The following is an 18024-nucleotide window of genomic DNA, read 5'->3' on the forward strand; positions in this document are numbered from 1 at the left end:
GCCATAAAATTGGCTAAGCACGGTTGCCATTAAAACTAAACGACGAAGGGACGTCGAAATTTCTTTTTCCTTCTTTTTTTTTGTAATGTCGTAACAAAGTCGAGCGAGTGGCCATTTCTAGATTTCGATCGGGAGTCTATTCTCGATTTGACGGGGTTAAGATTGAGTTAGGTTATGTTGTACGGTAGAATATTTTTCTGCTCATGGAGATCGATAGTTCGATCATCGCGTAAAGCTCGTGGAAAAGGAAATTGACTGGTAGATCGTTAGGGGCTAGTGTTCAGAAACTCGTCGAGTGCAAACAGGGAGCATTATCTTGCTGATTGCTCTTAACGAGATTATCCAATTAGCGTGAAGCACGTGGCTCGTGCGATGCGAGTCTTGCATTCGGCAGCATCGCACGTGACAAACTCAGCAGTCCCAACTACTTCCGGTGTAACCCTACATGGTTACATATAGGTGTTCCATTATAGCATAGTCTGCCAAACCAAGCCACGATTTAGGCTCGTTCGATACGAATATCGAATCTAACCAACCATTCATCCCTTGACTATACGTTTGCGAATATCGGAGTCTCTATCATGAAATTTACACGGGCAATCCTTGTACGCTATTTCCTCCACTAATTTTCCTCTAAGTATCTACATTTTCCCATACAATTTAAATTACTAAGTGGTATGAATACTCGTATAGTCAGCCAAATTTTATTTCAACCATCTCTTCATAAAACGTAATTTTCAACAAATATTTCAATTCGTTTAAAATTGGATAATTTGCAATTAAAACCACCCTAGACCTTTATAAATGTTTTAATCGCGTTACAACTTTGAAAGTGGGGGGGGATTAGAAAAAAATACAAAACTACATATAGTTATAAAAACTAGATTGACTATGAGCAAGTTTAGAAGAGTTGCGAAGCGTCGTGCGATCATAGATCACTCGAGATGAATCTATTGGATGATTGTCCGCACTTTAAAGCATTTAAGAGTGCAGCCTACTGTGTATTATTTGTCACAGCGACCGTGCTCGACAACCGAGCACGAATGTTCCCTTCCTCTCTCTCTCTCTCTCTCTCTCTCTAATTTAAGCTCTCGGCCGGCTGCTTATCGGGATGTATTATCGCACTAAAAGTGTATCGGCAAAATAATTGGGTCTTCCTCTAAATTGAATCGCCTTGCATGGGCGGCGGGAAAAGCGAGCGTGGGAGGGGAATTATGGTCGCTGAGAGCGGCCAGTACATAAATTCCTTTAACGACGTGATTTTACGGCTTGTTAAAGAAAAAGCGTAGCTGTAGTTGGGGAGAAAAGGTATAAGGTAGCCCGGTCAATTCTTGTCTGCCGCGACCTTAGAAAATGCTTTTCCGCTGCTCTCCTCCGCGAATTAATTCGTTCCTGCTGTCTGGAATTTCAATTATAGCACAACACTTACCCCTCTCCCGTCTTCTCCGTTCAGAGCCAAACGCAAATCAAGAACCATGCAACAACTTGCGGAAATGCAACTCTCCTTCAAAAGCAACGAATAAAAAACACGAATTTTCCTCAACTATTTGTTCTCTTCCTACACAGCTCCAATCCTGATATCGAGGAAGACCTTGTAAAATCATACTGGCGGTAAGAACGATAAACTAATTATATATATATATATATATATATATATATATATAGAGAGAGAGAGAGAGAGAGAGAGAGAGTGCAGCCATTTCTCAACGAGTTTCGCAAGAGTTGCAGTTTTTCCATCGATAACGACCGAGGCTGATTATTAATCGATTCTATTGGAGGCTCGTTAAAAATATTCTTATTTCCTACATAGGATAAGCAGAAAAGTTTGCTACGTTCGACTCGAGTTCTCTCGATAACCTCCTCGAATCTTGTATACTATTTCACTGTTTGCGAGTCCAAGTGGGGAAAATCGTAGTATATATTGTATATATATATATAGTTGGTGGCTCGAATTTCCTCGAGTTTTTCCGGCCGAGATGCGCGAGGGACGTGCAAATAGATGGTAATATCGATTCATGGACGATCGATTATTTGCGATTAATAAATCATCCGTGTAACGTTGCGACGGCTCGACAGATAACGTGCAACAGGCTTCTTAATTTATTCCTCGCGCGATAAGTTTATCGTTCGACCATATCCCCCCTCCTATTCCTGGCTCATCGTATTTCACGAACTTTTGACGTTTCTCCGAATTCCACGAGGTCATTGACCCCGCGAAAGGAATTTTAAAGAAACCTCTTCATCTTCTCATCCCTTCTGGAATTTTCAACGAACCTTTGTCCCAGCCTCGAAACAAAGGCTACTTTGTGATTTTTCTCTTTGAAAAGTTTTCAAATGCCAGAGAACTTCGATCGCTTTGATGAATTTAAAAGAGCACTAATTAAACTCTTCACCGAGAGGATGGTCATAGTCGAGTAGTGCAAATTTTGGTCGAATTAAATTCCATCGCAAATAAAATTTGTGCGAGTGCTGGGGTCCTCCGGTACACAATAGGGTGGCCGTTAAAAAGAGCATTTGTTGCTTTAACCCAGAAGCTCCCGAGAATCTATTCCTATATAATAAATAAAAACAGATCCTAAAACTCCCTCGAGATACTTTCTTTCTCCCATTTGAATAACAAAAGATTTTAATGGACTTTGAAAATTAATTTTGGCTTTCGTTACCTCAAAAATGGTTAAACTGTCCAAAAACCCTCATCCTGAGTAATGGTATCTACAAGAATAAAAGAAATAGCATCTTCGAACCGCCGAGAGAAGACGATCGATGGAACAGCGAAATTTCGGACGAATTAAAGTCAAGCGCGTAGTTGGAACGAATAAAATTTGGTACAATGGCTGATCATGCACGGCTACTCGAAGCCAGAACGAGGGATGATAAACCCAACGACTGGATTTAACGAATGTACGCGCGGTATGTTCCCAGCAATAACGACACGAACGACAGAAACCAACTTGGGTAAAGAGTCCAGCAGCGTCTTTGAGCAGTCGAGTAGCGAAAATTTTGGTCGAATTAAATTCCATCGCAATAAGATTCGATAGATAAAATTAGTATACAAGGGCTGTTTTATCGTACGGGTACTTTGACCCGGAACGAGGGATGATAAACCCTCGACGACTGGATTTAACGAATATACGCGCTGTATATTTCCAGCAATAACAATATACGAACGATGGAAGCTTACTCGAAGAGTGATTCAAATATCGTCTTGTTCGTACAAGCAGAAAATTGCCACGGTATGTATATATATGCATGTACCATCGAGTCACTCCCGAGTGTTGTCGAATTGTGGGAAACGATGAAGGAAGACTCGAAAATAAACCGTATGGGACACCCCGCGGCAAGCGAGATACGTATATCTTCATCATCATGACTGATACTCGAAAATCGACTGCCCCATGACCGCTCGATACATGCTTCGATAATTTTAGAACTTGGCACAATTCTTACTTTATTTCCAGCCGACGAACCCCCACGCATTGCTACGCGTATTCCTCCATACGAAGATTTCTTCTTTTCATCCGCACATTTCCCACGAATTATGAAGCTGTACTATATATAAAAACTCGAGAGACACCCCTCTTTCGACTCTGCTCGCTGAATCTGTTCAAATTGGCCGGCACGGAAGAATCGTGGCTAAACTAAGCATCGAAATAAATTTTTTATGCTGGAATTTGTATAATTGTTTGATGGAATTCGACTGTGCAAGAATTGTATGTTGCGCTAAAATAGAAAATTGTCGCTGCATGGAGACAAGGACTTACTTTGACCGGTATGCAGAAGATTATCAGGAGCAGATCAGCTGTTGCTAGGCCTCCGAGGAAAACGTTGGTCGGGGTTGAGGGGAGTGGCCTCAGTCTTGGGCAGAGGGTCGACGTAATTATTACCACGTTACCTGTGTATAGGAAAGTGTAATTGGTAATTAAAAAAAAATGCACTCAACACCCCAGTATATATATATATATATATATATAAAAGAGAGAAGAAAACGCGATAGAGAAGCTATATAAAAAACCGTGTCGACTGTTTTTTCAGAGCAAGCTAGGATATAATTATAAATAAAAGGCGAGTGCAGGAAAATTGGATCGGAGGCGTAAATTGGTGTACGGGGATCGGTTGTTCAATTACTGGTATCTCGAATTAACTTTCGAGTCGCTCGCTTGTTTCTTCGCCAACCGGAAGAGAGACCTTCGCTACCGATAAATTTTTTCCTCTCATTATCCTCCGACGCAATTTGCACCTCGGACTCATCTCTAATCACCCAATTAATATGCACAATGCTCGCTGCATAATTTCCGGCTGGCGAATTCATTTCCACGCGCTGACGCGTCGTTCCGTATATATATTGTATATATAGTATATACGGTTCACCTTATAAACTTTGCCAGTTCGGCCCACGAGCAAACAGAATTTACCATGCAGCGATACCAAACTGCACTAATGTTCTCAATTCGTAACAAGCTATAAAGTTTTGAATAGCGAGGGCAGAGAAATTCCCACAGAGTTTCCACGAAACTCGGCTATTCGAAGGAAAAACTCGACGCGATGACGGTAGTTGTGATAGTGATAAAGCGTATAGTCGAATTATAATCAATTAGGAGCGTCGAGTGACTGATGGGACATGCAACCTCCTGGCAAGAAACCAGCGTGGCAAGAATTTCGCCTTCGCAATTAGTGGCCCACGTCGAGTCTTAAGACAGTCGTTAGTAGGGGATTGAAGGACCCGTGTGTTCGGTTTAATTAATCTCTTGAATGTAAGGAAAAACTGGACAAAATAATATGGAGAAAAGTGGCATTATTTTATTTTCCTTCGAGAGTGTTATAGATTCGGTGAGATTGTAATTTGGTTAATTGTCGAAGAGGGCAAAGTACGAGGAAGGCGAGTTGTAGAAAAATGGAGCGAGTTTGCGTGTGAAATGAATTTTTTTTTACTATATAATAATGCAAAAACCCACCGATCAATCCTAGACAGAAGATTATGGAATAGACGATAAGGGCTGGTGCCAACTCGGCCCATTCGTATTGGCTGGTGGACTCGTCCATGTCGTAATCCAGCATCGAATAATCCTCCGTAAAATTCGTAACATTCTCCATTTTTCCCCGCGCACTCCGATTCGTCGATTTTTCGTGGACAATAATAATGCGGCTGCCCCCCTCCCCCTCCCCCCGAGGGATGACTAATTATCGATTTTTCCCCTTGGCGATCCTTCCCGCTCGGTTCTCCGCTTCCGCCTCCGGAATCCTCACCCTGGGAACGATTATCAACCCCTCTTCTTCAGCTCTGACCCCTCGCATGACGTACCTGTGGATATTGAGAAGAATAATGAAGATGTGTGATAAATTTCCTCCTCCTCCTCCTCCTCCTCCCCCCCCCCCCTCCCTTTACCTCCACATATTTCACCATTCTCACTTTCCCTCTTCCTTTTATACCAACTTTTTATTGAAAATATTCGCAGAGATTTTATTCGGGATTTTTTTTATCGCCGAAATAAAAAGTGGTACGAGTTTATCGATGAGCAGCCTTTCGGAAGAATTTATATTCATCGTAAAGCTGTGGTTTATTCGTCACGTGGAATAATTTAATACACTCGCGAGTTAGGAATGGCTGTTCGTACTTCGGAGAGACAAAAATTTGCCGCTCGTTCCAGCTGGAGAAGGGGCTTGCGGTTACTGCGCGGGACAAAAAGTGATAAAGTAGGAAAATGTAGCGACGACGACCCTTGCCCCGCACGGTTACTTCCCAGGAACATCCGAGGAACTTGCTAAATTGTGGCGATTCACGCGGAGGTGAAAATACGAAAATATTCCCGAGTTGATGCGCGACATTCATTTCGTCTTTCTTTTATTTACGAGGGAAATAAACGCGAGCTACTTAATCGGCTCTCCGCAGTGGAAAAACTCTCTACGAGCACCGCCAGCTTTAATTAAGTAGTGAAATAATCGTAATTTCCGTCAGCCGGATTTACGAACGAATGCACGTGTTTTTCACTTTTACCATTGAATCTTCCGACTCGGCTTAACGCCAAATTAATTTAGCCCTAGTTTAATTAATCTCCCCTCCATAACGCGTACTTCATTTCAATCTCTCTACTTTACCTCTTTGTCCTATGTATATATATGTGTGTGTGTGTGTAAAAAGTTGAAAAAGCCAAACTTTCTAAATACCGTTGGGAGGAACTTATTGGAAATTTTAAGGATATATCTTTTTTATGGAAAAGCAATTTTCTACCAAAAGCGAGCAATTTTTTTGTTATGGCGAAGACAGACAGAGAGATTAGAGTTTGCAGGGCATTATGGTTTCCTTCGAGTACTTTCCTCGATGTTTTGATTTATGTCTGACTCGAAAGTAAGTATCTACTGCATCGAGCAAACTTTGGATTAACCAACTCGTTGCATTAAGAATTTTTATGGAAAAAAAAGTAATTCGAAAAAAATTAAATAACTTTCTCCATTTCGAATTTAGTAAGACTATAATATATATATATATATATATAGGATTTTTGCTGATCAAAATGGGGAGACTTTGCGGAGACTCGTATATCGAGTAGTAAAAGTCAATTATAATTGTGCCATCCTATATATTCAAATATCATTCGTAATATTATTTTGACGCAAACGAGATACCAATTTTATTTTCTATAAAGCGTCCAATTTTGAACTTTTATCATTTATCTTCTTATACATTTCGAGCAGTTTAACCTCACTTTCATCTACGTCTGTCTCGAATGAGTATACGTATATATCTCCACTGCAGAACGCAAGGTTTGGAAATAACAAAGTGGCTGCATTGAGAGTACAGAAATTTGACGTGGCACGTAGAACGCAATCGTAGCTGAAAATCGAGTACATCCGGTAACAAAAGGTTTCGTTGGCCGCAGCTGAGATTGACATCAAAGAAGCGTCGCGCGTCGCGTGCGTCGGTCAAAGACACCATCGAACAACGAGTTGGAGTCACCTTCGTGTCCAGACATCTCTCTCGGTCGGTCTTTGTGCATTCCCAGAATCTCCGAGCAAACTGCGGCAGCATCCCCCCCCCCCCCCCCACCACTACCACTTTTTAGCACGATGCACAGCAAAACTATATTTAAAGCAAATTACTCACTCGTACAAATCGTCGCTTATCCACAACTCTATCATTAATCCTATTCGTCCCTCATCGCGTAGCCCCAACTATTCTATAAAATTTATTTCAAATTTCTCACGTATATTCGATATAAGAATCTCTGCAGAAATTATTTCGATCCTTGCCTCTTCGTTTATTACGTTATATATATATATACGAGATTTATGTTAAATTTCTAAAAAAAAAAACGTGGGTTTAGAATTTTTGCAAAAATTTTTTCCACGTTCCTCTGTTTTGCGTGCACGTGTATGTGCGTGGGTGTGGTCATCCGTAGGTTGCTGTTCTCGAGGGAAGAGAAAAAGTCGATTGGAAAAAGACGAAGGGCTTGCTAAAATTGTCCGTATAAAGCGATTAATGAAAAGTCACTGGACGTTTATCGGACCCTCTTGGCTAAATGAAAATCTACGAGTGTCGAGATGTTAATTGAATTACATTATTCGGCATAGACGACGCTTTGTCGCGGTTTCCCTCGGAATTATTCGATGAATACCACTTTATAGCTGCAGTCTCAAAGCGAGAAACTGCTGGATTTTCCACAACCGGGACTCCGGACCAATTCTCATCAATTTTCTATCAATCATTCGCTATAGCTTCTCTTGCAAATATTTCACGCGTAATTATTCAGAAATTTCTCTTTATTTCCACATTGCGTCTCTTTTGCCTCGCGAGAGCCAGGGGATGAGAGGTGGTTTGTAAAATAATCTTGGTAACTGCAAAAAATCAAAACCCATTCTATCGATAATTCAATTTTCCTTTTCCCCGCGAATATTTCCTACATAATTATTCAGAAAATGTCTCTTTATTTCCCATTGTGGCTCTTTTGTCTCGCGAAGAAGAGGATGAGAGGTACTTTGTAAAAAAAAATCTTGATAACCGAAAAAAATCCAAACCCATTCCATCGAAAATTCAGTCTTATTTTCTCCCGCGAATATTTCCCGTAATTAAACAGGAAAATGTCTATAAAATTTTCATTCATTCTTTTGTCCGACGAGACATAATGGGTGGAGAAGAAGGTCGAGGGTGAGGGAGGAAAATTGGGTGAAGATCTTATAGTTTGCCAGCCTCGCGCACGTGTATATATATATATATATATATAGGTATAGAAGAGTGAAAGATAATCCGTGGGCCGCGAGGTTAAGATCGATCGATGGAGTTTTCGTTGTGCGACCCCCGTGGGAAGGAACGAAATGGGAAGAGGATGGCTCGGGTACTTCTGGCTCAATTACGTCTAGTGTATCGCAACGCACGCGTAAGCCCGACCACGATTTTCATCATCCAGCGCGAGAGACGAAACCTCGTACGCTCCCACATCGCCGTGTGACGTCACGTAACGTTGCTACTCTGCTCTCTCCACACACACACAGGTAATTCTATATTTATATAAAAAGTCCCTAGTCGACTCGTCACGGAGAGGCGATCCTTATTCCTCCACGCGTGGCACATTTTCCTTCCTTCCCCCTCGACGCATTTTTCGCGACTGAAAATTCCTCCGATTGCCGCTCGCTTAGCACGATTCTCGCGACGCGCCATTTTTTAGCACCTGTATATAGACTCGTTATCGAAGCTGGGATAAATTAGTGGAGGGAAAATTTCAGGAAATCCAATCGCTAAAGTGGCGGGAAATGGGGGAAAATAATGCGGGGCTGTACACGGCCATTAGTGGCGAGGAGGGGGGGGGGGGGGGGGGGGGTAAAAATAGAGAAAGAGAGAGAAAAGCATGTGGGAAATAAAAGGTCGGAGCTTGCGTAAGGCTGCAGAGGCAATTCCAGCTGGGAGGAAAAAGATTGACTGTTGGACGTCGAAAGTTAATTACCTGGGAGATTCGAAAAAAGCAGGAAAAAAATTCAGTCAAAGGCTAACCGCAGCCTCGGAAAAGCGTGTCTTCTAGAATCGATTACATAGCGCATTCCGGATTTTCCCGCTCTCGCTGCGACCAGCGACGCGAAAAGAAAACACTCCGCGAGAGAGAAATTACCATTTCAAAGAAACTGCCTCTTTCAAAAAACAATGTGTCGCCGTTGTCCGAAACTTTTCATTTTTCGCAATAATTAAAATCTACTCGTCGCGCGCTTTTCTTTCAGATGCATTTTTTATGTACTATATATATATAAATATATTTCCGCGGTGAAACCGAGTTTCTTCGTTATTGCTCGTCGATGCATTTTCGCCGTTGGAAAAGTTTTAAGTTACGAGCGAATTTTATTTTGCGGATTTCGAGAAAATTTCTCAATCGGAAGCTTTCTTCGCGTTGGAATAATAAACGGTAGATTTTTCGGTTTGAAAAATGATTGGAGAGATGCAGGGAAGAATTGGAGAACAGTGGGGGCATTCGATTACATCGTGACGTGATTTATGTTCCTAAACAAGTAGCACGTGTCAGCCATAAACTCGTATTTATAGGACATTCACGGACGCACAGCATAGGACTCGCTATAATCACTCTCTCCCTCTCTGTCAATAGGTTGTGGACGAGCTATATTCTGCAGGAAACGCGTCCGGGGAAAAGACAGTCGGAGAATCGTGGATCATCGAATTTCTGGAGAGAATCTTCGTGCAGGATCGAGCGTGGTGCGCGAAAAACGCATAGATCGAAATTAAAAGTTGAAGAGTCAAAATAAACCATGCATTATTGTCAACGCATTCGTATAGCGATGCTTTATAAAAACACACGCACTCGAAAGCACATTTTTCATGAAAATAATCAAGAAAATTTATTCATACAACGAACAAATTTACCGTTACAACCAATAATGCATTATAGTAATGAGATTATGCAGGATTCGCAATATCAATCAATTTTCTCCATTATTCTAATGAAAGATACTTACTGGCTACAAATTTTGTTCCGAATGTGGGTACGATAAATTAAATCCTCACGATCGCGACTACGTATTTTCAGAAAATCATTTCGAATAATTTTCTCTACGAAACTTTAAAAATACATCGTGTGAGATGTTTTGAAATCAAATATTTTTCTCATAGAAAAACGTGTAGGAGTCGATCCTTCGATCCTATATACAAGTTCGAATACAATTTTTGGATAGCAGTGACCATTGGTGCACGCGCACCGGGGGATAATTATATAAGCATGGGAAAAAAGCGAGAGGAATTGGTGAGAATAAATAATGAGAAGGGGAGGAGGGGGGTGGGGGGGGGGGGGGAGAAGACTCATTGAATTAGAGTTTTAGAGGGTCAGTATTGTTTACGAGGAAGACTTTAGCGATATATACGTGGAACGAGTGGTGTCCTATAAAAATAGAGCGACGGAGGATTGTGACGGAGGGTCGAGAAGATGACGAGTTGAAAGAGCGAGCCTCGTTTCCGGTTTCCCCGCGACCCAACAACTCACGCGGCGGGCCCAGTGCCAGCTGGCTAACCGCAGGAAAAATCTATACGGTGCCCGATGACAGAAATTAACACTGAAATAGAATACGACCCTTACTCCCCCTCCCTAATTCTTATAATTTTCATCACTTCACCCTACATAGCAATCTATTTGTCAAAGTACATCGCTCGATATTCGGTGAGGTCAGGGAAAAATTCGACGATAAATCATACGCGGTCTGCTCTTTTTCCTCTCTCTCTCTCTCTCTCTCTCTCTCTCTCTCTCTCTAGAACGAACGAACGAACGAATAAAGACAGGAGAAAAAGCTGCAGTGGTTAATGGGTCCTCTGGCAACTTGTAACAACGATTTCGTCCAGCCTTGTAAAAATTCCCAACGAGTAACACGAGCTGCTCTTTTTTTACACTCACCCATTCTTTGTTCTTTTCTCTTCTCGTTATTGAAAAAAACAAAAGCTTTCGATAAATAATAAGAGTTTTCAAAGGAAAGGTGAAATTTTGTTAAGTGCAACCCGATATCGTGGACGTGTTAAAATATTGATGTCTCGGTTGGTGGGTGGGGGGGGGGGGGGGGAGGTGGAAGGGGAGTAGATCGATAATTATACGGGCATAGAGTTATTCCAAGTTTCGTAAGGTGGATTTATTCCAATGGGATCAGTTTCACTGCTTAACGATGAAACTACGACCCTCCCACGTGGTAGCAGACGAGACTTGAAAAATTTAAAGGGCCCGTCGTAAATCTACGATGATTATTGCTCGAGATAAAATCAATTAAGCCTCTGTGTATATATATAGACACTCGGATGAATATAGTTCTTTGTACTCGTTAAACGTGCTTCGCGTTATCGAAATAATTATAAAACAATTAACTAGTGTAAATGAAGGTTCTTTCAAGGTCAAACATGGTCCCTGGGTCGATCCTAAATATTTCCCCATTCATATCGGTGAAGGTGGTGATATTAAAAAAGGGAACTTTGAGAAAAGCAATTAACCAGAGTGATCAAGGTAAAAATTTATGTTAATATTGGGCTAAGCTCTCCAATTTCAGAGAGTTGCTTTTCGGTTTAACGAGTTTCATCAAGTCCTTTTAATTAGCCGCTTGTATTCTCTAATATTCGTCCCTGTTTCGTTTCAACTTTGATCGTATTCCGCGCTGTTATATGAAAATCCCTACCCCTCCCCTCCCCCCCCCCCCCCCCCCTCCTTCCCTTATTCCCCGTTACACACCCCCTCGAGGGCTCGAGAAAATCTCCTACTGAATTCTAACGGGTATAACTCGACGGTGGGATATTTATGGGGCAGAAATATATAATTGTTCGATCTTTCCAGAATCGAGTCTCGTGTGGACGAGGTGCGATTGCTCGATTATTTCAAGGGTCTCGATCTTCTTGCCTCGCTGCGTCTCGCCTTCCTTCAAAATTCATGGCAATAAGTGGCTCGGCAGAAATGACGCAAGGAGGAATAATTTTCGAAGAAAACAAACCGAGAGATGGCCTAATGCGATACTAAAAAATCCTTGGCGAGAGATAAACCGTATAGAAGAAGCGAAGATGTAATTCCAGTAAATTTTACGGCTGAGAAAAAATTATCAAGAGATAATCCGGGTAAACATTATGGCGAATAAAAAACTAAAGGAAGATAATAAAATTGGTCGACAAGTAGGTTAGAAAAAAAGAGAGAGGAGAATTACGGAGGGAAATATATATAACGATGAAAAAGGATGCACGGGGAGGAGGGAGAAGCTTAGGGGATAATAAAATCGCTAAACATTACGGTAAAATAGCTAGCCTCTCTGTAAAGTGGAGTCGTAGCAACAAGCGCGGCGCGGCGCGGCGCGACGCACGGACGGACGGACGGACGGACGGATGACGTTTCGAAAAGTTTGTTTCGCAGAAAAGCCCCAGCTGGAAATAGAGATGGGAGTGACACGATATTGACGTGAATTTTCAAGTTAAAACTTAAAAATGATGTAGTCGAAAATAGACTCGTCTTACATAAACTTTGCCAGAGGGAAAAACTCGGAGAAGAAAAAACTAGCGAGGCTACGTTGTGGGAGTCGTCATGAAAAATCCTGCTCATTTTCATTTTCCTCGGTGAATTATTTTGATTTTCCTTCGAGTTCAAAGGAGCCGCTGGGTCCTCCGAGAGTTTCCCCGCGTCCTTGCAATCAGTATTCATGGATAGAAATGGAAATTATCTTATACGTATATATATATATATATATATATATGTCTATCTGTTTCGATATTCATCCGATATACCTATCACTCTATATATATAGTTTCTCCATTTCGTATCGCGTATCGCAAAATTTTTTGCCAAAATTATTCCCGGATCTCGTATAACTTTTGTTCCTTAATTAATTTCATCATTTCGCCAGCGGTTTTCTTTGTTTTCATAATTTCACGCGTTCAGCGTCGAATCAGAGCCAACTCGTAATTAAAAACTTGTGGCGACCCACGCGTGGATCAGAGCAGAGCGAAAATTTTCCCGACGCGACGGCCGTCGCGGAAAACCTGGAAAATGTGGTGTTGGCTTTTCTTTGAGGCAAAAACTTGTCATATATATATATATATATATGGCTGAATTTTCCGCAATTCGCTAAAAAGAAAATAGTCTGGGTTTCGCAAAAGCGTATCTCGATATTTTTACCTGTGTACGTAGGAGAAAAAGAACGCTTAACATGGTCCTCACGGAAGAAAATCCAGGAGAATTTTCTTTGATAAATTGTTTTTTATTACATATATATATATATATATATATAGTAGGAGAAAAGAGTGAGCAACGAGACAAAAATACCTTTAATGCAGTGAAAAAACAGACTTTAAGGAAGAAGATTTAATTTCCCGAAGAAAATTAAATTTAAAGATAAGTTTGTTCACAGAGGGAACTTGAAGGAACTTTGAGGAAAACAGAGGGAGAGTCGCGTGAAATTAAGAAAAGTAATAAATCTTACAAGTTTAGCATTTAACGCTGTGATACAAGCTCGCGAAAAGGTCTAGAGCTCCTCTGGCATCAATTAAGCAAGGCAGTTTGTCAAAGGAAACTCGGTGCTGGCTAGAGTAAGATTCTTTCAAAAAGCCCACGACGAAAGGTTGAAAAGAAAGTTTACCTCTAATTCAGCCATTCGTCTTCTCCAATGAGATCCAGGCTGGAGCTTTCTGCGCAAAGCTTCGAAATCCTCCGTGTAAAATCAAAACATTTCTCTACTCGTCGCACACGCAAAGGTCACTGTTTCGTAACATTTTCACACAGAAACATCAGCGCTGACTCGTAAATAAAACCGAAAGGGGAAAAAAACACCATTCCGATCATTCCATTGTGTCTGGCAAATATTTTCGAGACAAGCTCTTTCTTGGAGGTTAGTGGGAGAAAAGAGTGGTTGGAAGGTAATTTTATTGGTTGTTTCTTAGGCAGGTATATTAGAGAAGCTGACTTTGCGTCAAGAGTTTATCGCTTTGTCACTGGAAAATTAATGAATGTTTTCTTTCCGAACGTCGTATTTGTTCGGACGAAAAAAAGACAGAAGCGACTTTAGATGAACGACGCAACTCGCGGGAGATGCGAATATAAACTGAGGCAGGCGCGTCGCGTCGCGCTCCGCAGAGCGGCAGTTATCCATGCGACCGAAAGAGACCGCCAAACCGAGCGGAACCGAGCGCTCCCGGAAAAAGCCGATCTCTCGCCGGATCGTCACCGACCACCGGTCAAAGTTCAATTTTTATGTCGCTTTGACATTATAATAAGCCAAAAAATTATGATGGATTCCAAAAAAAAAGTCCATGCACGTATTTGAAGTTGTCGCAAAAACCTCTACTATGCAGGTGGTAAAGTGCAAGGCCACGTGATTAATCGAGTCGACGTACGGTATAGGCGGGGGGACACGGAGTTTCCGTGACAGAATCAAATTTCCAATGATGTATCAGGAATATTGCAGAATTATTACCGAAATATTTCCGAGGGTTTCATGTGCTCTTGCCTCTTTACTCCGCTACTCAATATATATAAATCTATAAAAAAAAGTCACTTGTTTCACTTTGGTAATTGTGACGTCGAAAGTAGAACGGGGTTTCTTTTATTTCTGTCGTTTAAAAAATTGTTTTCAGTCGAGTCCCTCGATTGACCCGAATTCGCGGTCCGCCATTAAAATTTCACTGTCGAACTTTCGCAGCTTCGATGGAAGTTACTTTTTTCCTTTTAACGGCAAATATTCAGAGTTTTATTAAATGAAATCCCATGATAGCGTGGAGAGAGACAGAGAGTGGAAATTTCATGTATATATATATATATATATATATATAAGCACTTCCGGTTTTAAAATACTCATCCGATATGCCGAATGAAATTCAAATTTTCCCGCCGCGCTTCGCGTTATTATATCGCCCGAATATTTGCCATTAATTAGGATTTACCATTTTTTTCACCCCGGTAAAGGCCAATTGTGCCAACTTTTTTTATATCATTCGAGACGTTTCATTTGAGGTTAGCTGCCGCGCGCGATAACGAGCTATAAAGTTCCCAGTGAGATTTGCGGCTCCAAAAGCAGCTTCGAGAAATCAAGCGCTTTAACTTTCTCTCGCACTTTATGATATTGGACTGCCCAAGTTTTCCCCTGCAATTTCCAAGTTCTTTAATGCGCGGGAAAAGCAAAATGGCACGCGTCCCCCTCCTACGCGCACCTCCATAAAACTTTAGCCCGCCAACTCATATTTCGTCTTATCTAAACGAAAAGTTCAGATTTGTTAGAATTCTCGAAAAACTCGTTATTATCAATCGTCTGGTTTTATATTTGTCACCGAACAAATAGAATTTGAGAAAGCTGCGATTAAAGAAGGATCACGTGAGCGCTACCACCCCCGAGACTACCCGAGAGCACCCGCCGTTAGCCGCTGCTGGGGACTTCCGGTTGAAATTAAAGAAAAATTTATGAGCCAAAGCCGCACGACCAAGTACGCTAATGAAGCATAATTTTACCCTTTGAGAGAGAAACGACGCTACTGTGTTCTATAAAGGGAAGTTTCTAAATTACGCGGGGACTCGGTAATTAAGAGGGACACAAAACGCTTTCTGCAAGTAGTCTCATTCGTTAATTAAAAAGTTCCTTTCGCGCCAGCGTTTATACACCGTCCTTGTACCGGCAAATTATCATTGGAGGTTAGTCGGATTTTTCATTAGCTCGACGTTAAAGACAATGGGGTGAATGGAAAGGGATGGGAGAGTAGTTATGAAGGAATATTACGCTCGTATACACTGAGAGAAAAGAGGATTTGCGATATCCCTTCCTTTGTTAAAGAGATGAAGCGATGAATGCAAATGGCGCGAGAATTGAAAATGTGGGGAAATGTCGCGAGATGGCGCTAGTTCATCAGAAGTCTGTCTGTAGTGAAAAATGGCCGGCGTCAGCGACTGCTTCAGCATTGGGAGCACGGTGGCATGTAAAACCTGTCACCACACGGAAATCGAAGGCGAGGTGCTGGCATTCGATCCACATACCAAAATGCTGATATTGAGTATCCTTTTTGCTAAAATACCCTGATGGTTCTTCCCGTTTTTACTGACTTTACACCTACTGTGTTTGGCCGACTTTGGTCCGACATCAAACAAGCACGGTGTAAATAACGCTCTTGTAATTCCTTATAATCCTTCGATTATTGATTAAAAGAGATTTCATTCACTTGCTACAAGTGCTCCCACTGTAATTTCTATTATGTGTTAGTCAACATATCAAGCTTAAAGTTTTTCGAAAGACAGGTTAGTTTCATCATCGAATCAACCATGCTGGAAAGAGAGATTCGTCAATACACTCCAAATCCTTTTTCATCTCCTTCCTCATTTCAATGTGTTTAGCTGTGTTTCGTACATTTCCTCGATGTTTAACCTAGATTGATCGTGAAAATGTTTATAATAGGTATTTCCCTATCATAATTATTAGAATGTGCATCGTCTAGTGGGAGACCATCGCTGAATGATGTACACATAGTCAATTTAGCTTTGGTATCGGATGTACAAGTCAAGCGAGAAGTCAGTCCAACGGCGAATGATCAGCCACAGAGCCTCAATTTACAGAGGCTAACTAATAGAATGCGTAATCAGATAGAAGAGAAGAAGAGGCTGGTAATGGCTCTGCAGGCCGGAGTATCTCCAGAAGGACAGAAACTCTTCGTTGCAATTGCAAAAACAATCCCGGAGATTACGTGGAGTGGAGTTAATATTGTTGTATTTGATAATGTTACCATTAGACCACCGTATAAAGTCGAAAATGTTTATGGAAATACAGAATCTGGGGCTTACAGACTTATTAAAAAAGTGGTATGTACAAGAAATATATTATTTAAATATTTGGTTTAACTAATAAATAATCTATATTTATAGGTGGAAAAACATCTTAAAGACACGGCGACGCAAGAGCAGCAGCAGCAACAACAGCAGCAGCAACAGCAGCAGGCACAGAAAGGAAGTACTATGCAATAAAACAAAGACTATGCATCACACTCGATAAAACTGATGTACTTTCAAGAAAGCTCCAATGTATTAAAAGAATAGAAAGCCAAGCAAATGGGGTACATAAGAAAAGGGGACAACTGTTACAAAGATAATAGCTAATATTATCAGGAAAAAACCGCGCCAGATTTTCTATTGAGCTTGGTCTTATTGCTTGGATGGATTTTGAAAAATCAGAATCTACAGAGTGCGGGACATTAAAGAATATATGCAAGGCTCAATGAAACTAACTGTATTGTTTGTGCACGATTTTATAAAAAAGAAAGGAATAGTGAGATGCGTCGCTCGCTGATTATTTAGTAACAAACACGAAGATCAAGAAAAATAGATCATTCTATTTAGAAACTTCAACATCTTCATATGTTGCTGGCATTATCGTTTATCCGCATATACTGATACAGGCGTTTTTTAATCCTTGAAGATTGCGTTTATTGAATCAATTATACAGTCACGGTACGTAAATTGGTATTTACCCTTCCAGCACATTGTTGGTAAAACCAAAATCTATCACAATCCGTATGAAACGGTTCATTTTTTAATTATCGCTGCCTTCCATTTATCAATCAAAATCATGCGATCGTAAGTAGTAGCACACTCGTAGGCAGCTTTAAGCTTAAGAAATGTTTGCTCAGAATTTTTCAGTGAGCATTGTTATGTCCGATTGTTAATCCAATCGACAATCGCCAATTTATTTTTAAAAAAGTATATTACCCAAATTTTCATCAATGCTAAAAAATCTATCACGCCTGTGTCGGCACGAGACGCTTTCAGTTAACACACATTGTTCATGACAATGTGGAGAAAACCCTTGCGTATGGCGAGTTGCAAAATCATAATTTAGATAACTACTAAGTCGACTTATGCAAGGGCATGCACTGCTTATCTGACATTTTAAAGATAGCTGCAAGAACGGAACGCGTCTTGTGCCATTTACCATTCGAATGTCGAACGAAATGAACAAAAAAACTGAAGGAGACGATACACAGATTATTAAAAAAAAACAACAATTACATAAAAAGACAGAAATAAATGTAATATAAATTCCATAATAGTCGCTCAT

General features: G+C 40.9%; 2 protein-coding genes across 5 annotated transcripts in view; one reads left to right on the plus strand and one right to left on the minus strand.

Moving 5' to 3' along the window:
- The window catches only part of LOC136782198 (QRFP-like peptide receptor), a 30919-nt gene extending 16888 nt beyond the window's left edge, over window positions 1–14031 (minus strand). For 2 of the 4 annotated variants that reach the window (XR_010824083.1, XM_066741452.1), the window contains exons 1-3: window positions 13576–14031; window positions 4953–5299; window positions 3762–3892 (exon numbers count right to left, since the gene is read on the minus strand). Coding sequence is in view for 1 of the 4 variants with exons in the window: in XM_066741452.1 (XP_066597549.1) it covers window positions 3762–3892; window positions 4953–5091 (270 nt within the window). In the remaining 3 variants the exon portion in view is untranslated. Of the gene's footprint in view, window positions 1–3447; window positions 3493–3761; window positions 3893–4952; window positions 5300–13419; window positions 13532–13575 lie in introns of those variants that run through there. The other 2 variants (XR_010824084.1, XR_010824085.1) reach the window with 2 other exon arrangements.
- Window positions 14032–15816: 1785 nt separating this feature from the next.
- LOC136782340 (protein LSM12-like) lies at window positions 15817–18001 on the plus strand. The gene is made up of 3 exons (XM_066741719.1): window positions 15817–15973; window positions 16396–16772; window positions 16836–18001. Exons 1-3 carry the CDS (start codon window positions 15853–15855, stop codon window positions 16932–16934), a joined length of 597 nt encoding a protein of 198 aa, XP_066597816.1. The 5' UTR covers window positions 15817–15852; the 3' UTR covers window positions 16935–18001.
- The last annotated feature ends 23 nt before the right edge of the window (window positions 18002–18024 follow it).

The sequence above is a fragment of the Prorops nasuta genome, unplaced genomic scaffold (genome assembly GCF_024137725.1).
Source record: "Prorops nasuta isolate Cenicafe-Biocafe unplaced genomic scaffold, Cenicafe_Pnas_1.2 PNAS00025, whole genome shotgun sequence".
Lineage (NCBI taxonomy): Eukaryota > Metazoa > Arthropoda > Insecta > Hymenoptera > Bethylidae > Prorops > Prorops nasuta.

Coding starts and splice junctions, on each gene's coding strand:
- LOC136782340 (XM_066741719.1), top strand. CDS start 15,853: ATGGCCGGCGTCAGCGACTGCTTCAGCATTGGGAGCACGGTGGCATGT. Junction 15,974..16,395: donor TACCAAAATGCTGATATTGA/GTATCCTTTTTG, acceptor CATAATTATTAG/AATGTGCATCGTCTAGTGGG. Junction 16,773..16,835: donor ACAGACTTATTAAAAAAGTG/GTATGTACAAGA, acceptor CTATATTTATAG/GTGGAAAAACATCTTAAAGA.